This window comes from Cupressus sempervirens, chromosome 11, assembly GCF_028749045.1.
Source record: "Cupressus sempervirens isolate cs-2001-9-10 chromosome 11, ASM2874904v1, whole genome shotgun sequence".
NCBI classification, from domain to species: domain Eukaryota; kingdom Viridiplantae; phylum Streptophyta; class Pinopsida; order Cupressales; family Cupressaceae; genus Cupressus; species Cupressus sempervirens.
Window position 1 is genome coordinate 573,000,289 of NC_143128.1, and position 12,351 is coordinate 573,012,639.

The window sequence follows — 12,351 nt, forward strand, 5'->3', positions numbered from 1 at the left end:
AATCTCTAGATATGTCCCCTAATCTCTCTCTATCCCTCCTTTCTCTATAAACCCCCCCTCTCTCTATATATATATGCATATCTCTACCCCATCTCTAATAAATCGAGCTCTATTGAAAAAATCCCTCTATCAAAAATATAATGTAAGCCCCCTCTTATCTCTAGAGACACCCCCTACTCACACACACACACACACACACACACACACATATACATATACACATATACATATATACATGCATGTGTGTGCGCACGTGCACACACACACACACACACATATACATATACATATACATATATACATACATGTGTGTGTGTGTGTGTGTACACACACACACACACACACACACATAAACAAATTAATTTTTTCTTTTTCTCTTCTTCATGAAAGTTACATAGAACAATAGGGAAACACAACTCCCAATATAACTAACTGGAAGAAGTAAAAGTCTAAAACCAAAGACAAGAATGAACTATATATAAAACATTTCTCCACAGTGGTGTAAACAAATGACATATTCATTGATGATTAGGATTGTATTGTGACCTTTATTTGAATAGTGATCGCAAAAGACTTCTTTCATCATTGAGGGAAACCCATCTACTTTTGTAGATGTGTCACACATGAAGTTTGCAGCATCTTCCATCTAAATTATTTCCATTTCTTCAATGTAGTCAATTGACAATGTCGCATTCTCCACAAATTTAATTATAATTTTGCATGACTCTTTAATTCTTTATAGGCACTTGTCAAACTTAGTCTCAAAGAAATCATTTGAGGCCATTGAAGCAACCAAACTAGTATAAAAAATGTTTGGTTCTCTGTTAGAGGCATCCATAGCTCAAATTATAACCTCCAAACTTATAAACAAACATCAATGCATAGAAATAACTCTAAATGCAAATACTAATCTAAATGCAAAACGAAAAAACATTACAAGAAGCTTACTTCTCTTTTTGATGCACCTTTTTGATCTTCAAATTTGCAATGTAATACTCCTCTCCAAATATGTTTTCTTCCTCTCTAAACCTCTCTTCTTCCTCACAAATTATTTTATTCTACCTCTCAAAATCAATTCTTTTTCGTCTCAAAATCTATCTTGTCTCTCTCCAAATCTAGTCTTTTTGCAAATCAAGAATGAAAGGAGAGAATAGTGTTTTACAATAAATAAAACAACTCTTCATCTCCTCATAAAGACTCTTAATTTTCCACCAAAAGGCTCTTCATTTCCACTCTCTCCACTCCCTTCTAAATGTTAAATGATGACGGGGCCACCACCCCCCGCCACCCCATCGCACCCCACGACAAGGGCGTTGGCATTTTTAATAATGTTTGCCATTGTTTTTATTTTTATTTTATTTTTTTCTCATTATTAAAAAAAGTTTTAATTTACTTTAATCAAAAAAATCTATTCATTTCTTATTTTATGTTTATTGATTTTAGTTTTTTAAAGATTCTTATTTTATTTTAAATGCATTTAAATGAATAATATTTTAAATTTTTTTTTTTTATGGCCCTATTTTTTTGGGCCCCATTTTTCGACCCTCTTATTTTGGGCTTGCCTTTTGACATCCTATTATTTTGGGGATACTTTTTTGTTTTTTGTTATTTTATTTAAAAGTTAGTAATGCTCCCTTTTCTTTTTTATTGAACAAATGGTTCAACGAATGGAACATTAACTACCAAGGGTGCTCAGAAACCAACTTAGAGATTAAAAAGTGGGTGTTAGAAAAAATTCAAATTGCCATGTGGACAATTCAAATAGGTAGAAAAAAAGCTTATTATGTCAAAGAATTCAACTCCACATGTGAACATTGTGATAAAGAATACTTAGGAGCTGATATTAAATGAAAGGCAAAAAAATTAATTGCTCGATTGAGGTCTAGATCACACCATTTCAGATGTGAAATTGATAGATGGAAGGTCCCTAAAGAAGGGTGGGAGGAAAGAATTTGTAGGTTTTGCAACAAGGGGGTGGTGGAAATAGAATGACATTATGTCAAAGATTGTACCACATATGAGGATATCCACGACCAATAGAAGGACACTTTACGGGTGAACATCATACAAAGAGCTTTTTGAGGGGCCACGACTTCACAAGGTGGCAATCTTGCTAACGCAAATCCACAACAAAAGGGACATCTTTGGAGAAATCTCAACAGATTGATATATGGTTCTTCTTTTGGTCCCTTGGACCGTTGGTCTCATGGACGTCATTAAAACTCTTTCATTTCATTTCATTGACAAGGAAACTATTTTGGCATATTCCTGGTGGTGGGATTCACATTTGTGCTCCTATTGTATAGAACGTCTCTTGACGTAATAATAATAATAACAATAGTAAAAATCTTTTGTTTTGAAGAAACCATCCATTTATTTTTAAATCATTACCTTTTAAACCATCCATTTATTTTTAAATCATTATCTTTTGTTTTGAAGAAACCATCCATTTATTTTTAAACCATTACCTTTTTTGTTTAAAACAAAAAGTGTTTTTTTTTCTTCCTGTAATTGACCAAACAAGCTTTGCTTAAAAAGAGAGCTTAAGACCTAAAGACCTTATACATCAACACTAAATCCACAACTACAAAATTACAATATAAGAACATCAAACAAGTCTATAGTAATTATAAACAAAAATAACACACAACATGTACAATCTTTCATCATAAAATAATAATATCTTTTTTTATCTCAAAATATCAAAATGCAGCTATATCTATGCTAAATTTAAATTATCTACACTAATTTTGTGTAGGCAGCTTTGATGATTCCTAGTTGAGAGAGGGGTTTCAAAACTTGAAACTTCTTTCTTCCCGCTCGACTATTTTCACATAATGTGCTTTGAAGAAATGCTTCATTTAAATTGACAGGTGAGATCAACATGTGTGTTTGCCGAGCATTAAAAGCAAAAAAATATAAAAAACACTGAGCTGAAAATTTGTGTTTCTGTACATCTTTGCGAAAAATCAAATTGTAACAATTTTACTGGAATGCCCAAAATTGGTGGGAAGAGGAAGGCGCGCACAACCGTCAAAAGGGATCAAATTCTTTCAGTGGCAAACATGGATACACGTGCCACAGACTCAAGTGAAAACCATACAAAATTGAAAATTCAAAAAAGTGAATTAGACAGGTAGATGGAGACGTATTCTTGGTTGGCTTTTACAGAACAGTGAATATATTTGTCAATGTGTGTTCAATTTCAGTCATTCAATTTCATACGCTTCTTCTAATTGAGAGTAGTATTGGAACTTAGAGATCAGATCTGGTTTGGGGCTTTCTCTCGCTTTGATTGTCGAGCTATGGAAACTCTGCCGGCCGACATTTGTTATAAGATCTTTTGTTTACTTGATCACCAAAATCTTGCTGTTTCTCAACAAGGTTAGTTTTTGCTGATATATTTGAAGTTCCGATTGTGCCCCTTTCTGCATTTTTTAAAGAAAGTTGCTACCAATTATGCACCCCGAAATTGGTCGGTTAAAGGAAAGGGCAGATTTCTAATCAATTACAAAACCCATTTCTCCATATATCGTACCCCAATTTGTGGAAGGGTTTTCTTGAGGTTGTTCATTTGAGATGGCGTTTCTTTTTCTTCTTTGTAATCCCTCTTTTGGGTGATTATTTTAGCTAAATTCTAATAATTTGAGGTTTGTGGGTTTCTGCGATTTGAGTTCCTGGAAATTGTATTCCTAACCAAAGTTTAAGATTTTATATTTTATGAAGGCAGACGATGTTTGACGTCCTTCAATTCTAGCTACTATCTACCGGTTTGGGAATTCTCTCAAAGTTCTGTAGATCAATCGTATCATTTTTTCCATTCCTTCCCTAAATTAGAAAGTTCAGAGTCCAAGAAATTCTGCAGGACATAATTTGTGAGTATTGGTTCACTAGTTATGTTTTCAGGCAGTTTGATCCAGGATCTATCAGTTCATGGACCTTTATGAGTAATTAATTGCCGTTTACAAGAAATATTTTCTAATTTTTTTTTGGGTATCTTAAGGAATGACTGCTTTTAGATGGCTTCATTTTGCACTTTAAAATAGTCGAACTTGATCTGATCTTGTGGTCTGCCTATGTAAGCAGCCTTTCTTGTAAAGGCTTACCCGTTTGCCTTTTCTATGAGATTCCAGATATAATGGAGAAGTTTAGTCTGTTTCAATTGTTCGAATTCATAATGATGAAGTTTTTTTGTATTCCAATGTTAAAAAATGGTGGTGAAATTCCAAAGTGGTATTGCATTTTTACAAGTTCAGATATCTAAACAAATCTTCAGATGTTTAGGAATTTTGCCAGCGTTTTATTTATATATTGAATTCTCAATTTTGGTTTGTTGCTGGTCAATCTTGCTTGTGGTTATCCTCAGCCTTAAACACAGTAAAGGGCAAGCTTGGATGACATTCTTAAGTTTTGTAAAAATGGTTCATTGTTGAATATACCCTGTAATTGATTCGCTACAATCACGCCACTTAAATCTGAAAACCTCCCAGAATTTCCTGATCTTCTATAGGGATTTCTGAATTTATATTTTAACCAATAAGTCCAAAGAGGATTGACAGAATTCATATTAAAGAATCAATTATCACTTAGAAGGATACAAATACAAGAGTTATTGAGAATTAGAATCTAATGCAGAGTGGGTTTTCGTTTTTTCACCGTAATTTTGATTGTTGTCCTTACAAATGGGGATTCAGATAAGTGGGCTTAAGTGTACATGAAACCCCATGGTTAAGCACACTTGAGCTATATTAGTACAGGAATGGGTAGCCTAATGGGAAGTCCTGGTGCCATCCTACAAGGATCGGCAATACCTCTTTTTTCATGTTCTTGAAATTTCAACCGGAATGTTAATACTTTTTGGTTAGATGTTTGATGGTACTACTGCAGGGTGAGTATAATTAGTATTTAACATGCCTTAAGTATTACTTAAGGCAAACCGCTGGAAGAGAAAGTGAAGTTTGTGTTTAAATCTGCTCCTGAATCATGGATCAGTACTGACATAGAAAATCACTCATACCCATCGTTTTCTTCCATAACATCTAGGTAAAAGCCTTGAATCCAAACATTTCAGTTGCTCGTTGACAAGAAAAAAGCCAGTAACGTACTTGATTCAATCTTTCATTCAAATCTCTGATAAGTTGCTCTACTTTGTTCAATGCCCATTGTTTATTAACTTAGTCTGTCAAATTCATAGTTTTCTTTGCTGTATACCAATGGATTGTGGAAAACTAATATCTACGAATTCATAGTTAAAAATACAAATATCCAGAGGTTGAAGGGTATTTTCAGAAATGCTTTTGAACACTTATATCAAAGGTAGATTGACGCTTTTTCCTAGTCAATTAGGATTTAAATTGATAAAAACTTACAAATAACATTTTCTTTTATTAATGAATGCCAAGAATTACTTTTTTTGATTGTCAAAGCCCATTACTATATAGCTCAATAAATTAAAATATCTGAATCTGAACTGCAAATGATAAATTTGTGGGGAGTAGATGCACTCCAGGGATGATTATTGAATGGTGAATTGTTAATGTTCTTATTGACATCGTAATATTGTGCTTTACGATAGATGCAACTGTCTTCTCTTTGTACATAAATTTCTTGTAAAGAAGAATTGACAACTCCGAAACTATTTTATGTTTGGGTAGAAGTAGTTCATATAAGCGATGAATACTTTGTTGGTAATTGGGCTGGAATTTTCACAAAGACTTTTGTGTTTACTCTTTTAAGTTGCTTGACGCATTGCTTATATGATTTCACTTTTTCCTTCCATCAGTTCTTAGGGGTTTTTATTTTGTTCAGGTCTAAATCTTTTTATGTAACAGTTTGCAGGAATTGGATGAGCCTTGCTAGACAAGATGAACTCTGGCGCAATCTTTTCATTAAAAGGTGGGGAACAGATCAGGCTAATTTTTTCAGTCCCGTTCTTCCCAAAACATGGAAGATGGCATATGAAACTCAAGATCGTTCTGATCGAGTGGGATTGTAAGTAAAATGAGTAGTCTTATTAGATTTGGATTACTTATTTTGTAGTACTGATTGATTTTTCTATTCAATTAACTTTGCTTGTATCTTGTTGTTCATCTTAAGGGGCTTGACAATTACATGCGAGGGCTCTGAATATTACATTGTGCACCAAGGTGAGATTCAACGCTGGTTAGGTTCCAAGAAATCAAGAAACACTAACTATGACACACCTTATATGGATACAATAGACAGAACTCTCAGCATTCCAAATGGCAGCAACATAATTGAAAGCAATAATACAGAAACATTGACTGTTGAGAAAGGGCCATGCATAGGTCTTTTTGATAAGATACTTTTTTTTATTGGGGACCTAGAAAAAGCATCCAGACAAGTCAAACGTAGCCGGATATTATGAATGAAGGGAAAATCTCAGTTGAAAGAACGTATATATTTGGTGTACAGCTTTTCTGGAACAATTCCAGACCTTTTTTTGTATCTCATTTGTATTTTCTGTATTGGTGGAAAGCTTGCCAGATTCATCGTACATTGTTTTGTAGACACTTTGATTTAACCCACTCATTGTTCAAATTCACATTTTGAAGGTTCAAGTAAATTTTGCAAGAAATCACAATTGTCTAAATATTTTTCAATATTTTATGTGGAATGCAAAGTGATTTCAGTTTATATAATGGTCATTGCATGCCTCTATGCATCTTAGAAGTCCTCTATTTCAGTTTGTTTAATGTTTATGTTTCGTAACATCAAGAGTTTTCCTACATAGACCTTAACTTAGAGATTCCCATCTCAGGGTTTACAGTTAACATGAAGTGGTATTAATTGTTGTAGTTAATGAAGTCAAATCAATTTTAATAGGACAATAAAAATAAGATAGCCCACACTCTTCGTTTATCTGACAGAGATCCATCCAGGTTTCTGTAAGTATGACCAAGGTAAACTCATAAAACTTTGTTTTTTCAATAGAACAATCTGTTTCTTTGAGTTTTATTTTTGGTATTTGAAAGTTCATCTCAAGCTAACTAGTCATACAATATTTTGTAGTTCCTAAATATGTTACATAATCAATTTATCTAATTCCTGTAAAATTGTTGTCCTTTTAAAACTGACAGTACTCCTTGCCAAAAACAGATAAAAGGATTCAATAATAAAATCATGTCAATTCAATTCTTAGCGGAGCTTTCCCCCATCTAGCAGAAACAAGGAGACGATCTTTATTGGAAATTCTCATCTGTAATTTCAAACTTGTCTAGGTAAATAATAGTAATCTTTATGTAACCGAAGTTGTCAAATATACTTAAAATCTGAGCTTGAGCCCACCTTGGATAAGAAGACTGCTGAATTTGAAGAGGTTTAAAGCAGAGGCTTTATCCGTCCATCTGAAGTGAAATTTTGAACATTGGTAGGAAATATTTGATAGCATACCTGGATCAGAAGAGCAGAAACACATGACTGAAGCTTCTTGGGGTTGAAGAAATGGCACAACATTGACAAATGGATCAGAATTCAGATCATTGACAAAATTGTTGACAGTATTAAGTACTGCCTTGATTGAGGAGTATGAAGGGAACAAAAGTTGGATTTTGTTTAAGACCTATTGCTGTGTCTAATTTTCTCTAAAATCTCTGAACATCATAGTAGATATGTTGGTAAATTTCATTTTGAATGTAGATTTGATGGAACGATTAGGCGTTACAATGAAAAGACTGGGTTCGCAATCGATTAATAATTTGATTCTGACCCAAGAGATGGGTTACTGTCTTATTACTTAAGGTTAACAAATGCAAGAATTACAAAAAGGTATTTTGTCTGTTTATTAGTCTACTGGTTACCAGTGTGTTTCTTCCATTAGCCAAAGGCTGATTTCACATCATACCAATCAATTCTGGCCGAAGGGATGGGTCACTTATTTCTCTGAAAGTAGATCCAACAACTAAATGAACATTTTGAAGCCTTATAAGAGGCTGGCATGGTCTTTCTTGGCCAGGGTTTTCTGGGTTTGCATTTTAATTCAAAATTAATAACATGGTCGAATGCTTTGTGCCGTATATAACGCCTTCTTGAATTTTGGTAATCGGACCATTTAACATTTTTAGCATAAGTAGGGAGAAGTAAGGAGAGCAGTTACTTCGCCACTCTTATCACTAGGAGAAAGTCTAGGACAAGCGGACATCTGGTTGAATAAGTTAAGAGAGAAAAAGAAAATTCCAAGTGAATAAGTTTTTGAACAGATGCATGCGGTGGATACCAAGTGAAAATTCCAAACTTTATCAAAGGATTTACATCTCACATGATCTTTGCAAAATTCCATGGTTGACACATGAAATTACGGAAACATGTGACAGACAACGTCGAAGACATCGGAGAAACAACCTGCATCAATATGGTTATCGCAGGCATGAAACCAGTTGTTATAGATTAAAGTGAAGCACTCGATATTCATTATTTAATCCATCTGCATTTCAATACACATGTACCCATCAGTTCGCTAAGTAATGGATGTAATTATGAAAAATAAATTCAAACTACATGCACCTAGCACATTTATTAGTCCCTGTCTTATCTAATGTCTTCGGTGAACCTTATTCAATATATATTTTCTCTTCCACAATGTCATATTGTAAATTGGGAAGAAAATAATTTAAAAAACAATTATTACATGGAAATTCTTAGTTTTTGATTTGAGGAATCCAAATTTAGTGGGGTTTTGAGACTTTTTTCAGATTTAAAAATAGAACTAAATTTTGATAGGACATGTAGCATGAGATAAAAATGTATTCATTACTAAGCAATAGAGATGTATTTATTACATGTTAGAAAGTTGGAACATAAATTAATTAATTGCATTGATTGGACTGACATCATATTGCCTTCGTCTACTAGTATTTTTGACATAAAATCAATATAACATATTGCAGCAATCAGATTATGATATTTTGAACAAAGACAGAGGGATGCTTTTAGGATAGCTCAAAAGTTTGATTTGCATCGGCCATTGTTGCATTATAGAGGATTTTGATAGAACAAAGTCAAGATTGGGAAGGGTTTTGGTTCATTACGTTATACTTTTAGTTTTCAGTCACTCATTATCACATTTTATGGTAAAACCCCAAACATTCTTCAATGATTTGTTTCATCTGTGTTTTTTTATCAGTATTTGCTTATGGGTATTTAAATTCTAGCAGTATTTGTCTGGGTAAGAGTTTGACTTCCGTTGTGACATGGATCTCGTCCCTTTTTCTCTGGCTGATTTGAGGGTTCCTCTTAAAAATCCAGCATTGTTCTTTTTAGCAGTAGCTAAATTAGATATGTGAAATTATTTATATATTTTTTCTATTTTGAAATTTATAGGAATGGAAGCATCAGTTGTGCATTAGTTTTAATGTAGAGTGCCCAAATTTTGTGATGTATAATGCCCAAAATTCCTCAAGCATTTTTGCTCAATGAAATCAACAAGATTCGAAAACAAATATATGAGCAATTTTTAAGGGCACTAAACGTTGCTCAATGTACAACGGTCTTATATTGTTAAAATGTTTTTTGGTTTTAGTTTCTGTTTTTTTTGTCATTGAATAGAAAAGGAAGAAGTACACCTAAAAAAATTGTGCGCAATTGGCATCATTCAAATGAACAAAAAACCCACTTTGTTTGTCATTGTATAAGCATTCGAATAATGTATCCTCCATCTCGAGCTGCCTCTATACATGGTTGGCTTATTGGTGATAGCGTTCGACTGTTAGCTCCACCCATGCCTCCACTTCCGATCCAACCGGAACTAGAATTGCAAGTCTATGTTGATGCTGCTACCCAGGCTAAATTTTCCCACTTGTGTCCTCTACCTCTTTTTATGACCTCCTCATCTTTCATGACAGATTTGTTGTCATTTATTGCTGACATCCTCCAACCCTAAGAACACCAAGACATTCTTTTTAAATCAAAACTGAAATTTTGCAATTTTATTCCAGGTAACTTCCTATTTGCCATTGTTGTGCAGTAAATAGCATCATGTTTTAATCCAATTCATATTTTAATTTTTAGTTAGACTTAAAAAGTACAAAGACCATGAAGGCAACATGAAATCTAGCTAATATTATAAGAAAATATCAATGTTCTACTTCTTTTCTTATTGTGAAAACAGAACACCGAACTACTTTATTTACTTTGACTCTAAAGTCATATATGTACTCGACAAAAGTGGACTGCGACTATAAACACTATAAAGTTTCAATGAATAGAAAACAATATACATATTACTAATAAATTAGTAATTATTTGCTTCTATACAGATTATCCAGTTATATGTCAATTTATATCTTCCTTCGTGCTTTCGTTCTTCTTCTACACTCCATTATCTTTACTATAACTAGTATAGAAAATTATAAAGGTTTTTAATGAATGTTCATGATCGAGATTTTCTCAAATATTGATGCATTAGATCAAGTGTGTTTTCCATTCATATAGAAGGCAGGGACTCAAGCTCCACAATGTTCTCCATAGCCCTGTCCTATTAATTTTTGCGTAACAAACTATGTCATGTTCCAAAGTTTTGTAAGGTCTAATTTTAAAAATCAATAATCATATATTAATTCTGATTTTCTGATTGTTCAGTCCATAATTTCCTAGGGTTTATTTTGATTTTTGTAGATAGAAAATCTGGAAATTAGAAGGCGGTGTTAACTAAGTTTCCAGAGCCCTCTTTTCTCCAATACCTTTGTGGATGTTTCTGATTCCTACCCTCAATTCCATGGACGATAAAATGATGTTTTGACAAAGGATTTCAAGGACTAAGGATGTTGCGCATTTTTCAACAAAGAGGAAGTAGTTTTCTTGTCTTACTCCGTAATTAAGCTTCATTTAAAGTATGCATGTCTGTTGTCCTAGTTCATACAACTTTTTGGGAATATTTTTGCATCAATGTTTATTTACGGATTATTTTAGAGATCACATTCACCCAAATTTTAGGGTTTTAACTATGGATGGTAGTTTTTATCTGAAGATGTAATATAATAGAATAGAAAGACTGAATGATTCATTCCAAGCGAAACTAATTTGATGGAATGATCAATCATCCCTCTTCTTTCGAACAATTTGACCATAGATGGATTCTTTTAATATTGAAGTTAATTTTAAAATAAATTTATAGTGTTGATTATGTATATTTATTTTTAAAAAATAGATTTATATATTTAATGATAAATTTATTATACTATTATAGTCTTCTTTATTTTAAATTAATTTTAAGATAAACTTATAATATTGAGTATATAAATTTATTTCTTATTAAAGTAACAAATTTCCACAATCCATTTATATATTTAATGATAAATTTATTATACTATTATAGTCTTCTTTATTTTAAATTAATTTTAAGATAAACTTATAATATTGAGTATATAAATTTATTTCTTATTAAAGTAACAAATTTCCACAATCCATTTGTAAAGTACTAAGTTTTTTGGTTTCGATTGTGTGTGTTTATTTCATCAACGTTTCGGATCACACTACATGATCCATCATCAGGATAAGAAAGTGCAGGATAGTAAGATATGCAGAGTGGACCTTTCTCAAGAATTATAAGAAGTGAAATTTCTTTCTTTTATAAAATATTATTTATTGGAAGATAAATCTATAATATGACTGTAAAAACAAATCTTCATTTTAGATCAACTTATTAAATTAATAACATTAACTAAATAAATTTATCTATTCATGTTAATTTAATTTAAACTATCCTTCCTTTTATTTGATTTCACTACAAATTTCAGTTTTTTTTAAAAATTGACTACATAAGTTTATATCTTTAAATAGATTTACTTATATATATATATATATATATATATATATTCATGTTAAATTAAAAACAAAATAAACTATCCTTCTTCTTATCTAATTTCACTACATAATTCAAAATTTAAATTAACTATATATGTTTTTCAACATTATAGATAGTAGTGGCTGGATGTATGCCAATGCCTACCATCTATACCTCACACCTTCGTATTGTAAAATAAAATGAATAAAAATGTCATCCTTTTTAAATTCAATTTAAAGTGTTCCAACAAGTGATTTAAATTAACTATATATGTTTTTCAACATTATAGATAATAGTGGCTGGATGTATGCCAATGCCTACCATCCATACCTCACACCTCCGTATTGTCAAATGAAATGATTTTTTTAAAGGTTCTAAAAAACAACCGAGATAAAAATGTCATCCTTTAATTAAATTTAAAGTGTTCCACAAGTGTTTAAAGAAGGTTTCAGTGCAAATTTTGAAAAGAATAATTTTTTTAACGCATTTTGTCATTTCAACTAAAAGGTTTAACTTATTAAAATAATTTAAAATTTCAACACAAATGTCAT

At 32.0% G+C, this 12,351-nt stretch overlaps 1 protein-coding gene across 1 annotated transcript; it reads left to right on the top strand.

The window, feature by feature from the left end:
* Positions 1-3,194: 3,194 nt before the first annotated feature.
* LOC149530933 (uncharacterized) lies at positions 3,195-6,598 on the top strand. Its single transcript, XM_089810077.1, has 3 exons — positions 3,195-3,384; positions 5,832-5,991; positions 6,097-6,598. The coding sequence occupies exons 1-3, from the start codon at positions 3,306-3,308 to the stop codon at positions 6,386-6,388; spliced, it is 531 nt and encodes a 176-aa protein (XP_089666203.1). The 5' UTR covers positions 3,195-3,305; the 3' UTR covers positions 6,389-6,598.
* Positions 6,599-12,351: the final 5,753 nt, after the last annotated feature.

Coding starts and splice junctions, on each gene's coding strand:
- LOC149530933 (XM_089810077.1), top strand. CDS start 3,306: ATGGAAACTCTGCCGGCCGACATTTGTTATAAGATCTTTTGTTTACTT. Junction 3,385..5,831: donor TCTTGCTGTTTCTCAACAAG/GTTAGTTTTTGC, acceptor TTTATGTAACAG/TTTGCAGGAATTGGATGAGC. Junction 5,992..6,096: donor CGTTCTGATCGAGTGGGATT/GTAAGTAAAATG, acceptor GTTCATCTTAAG/GGGCTTGACAATTACATGCG.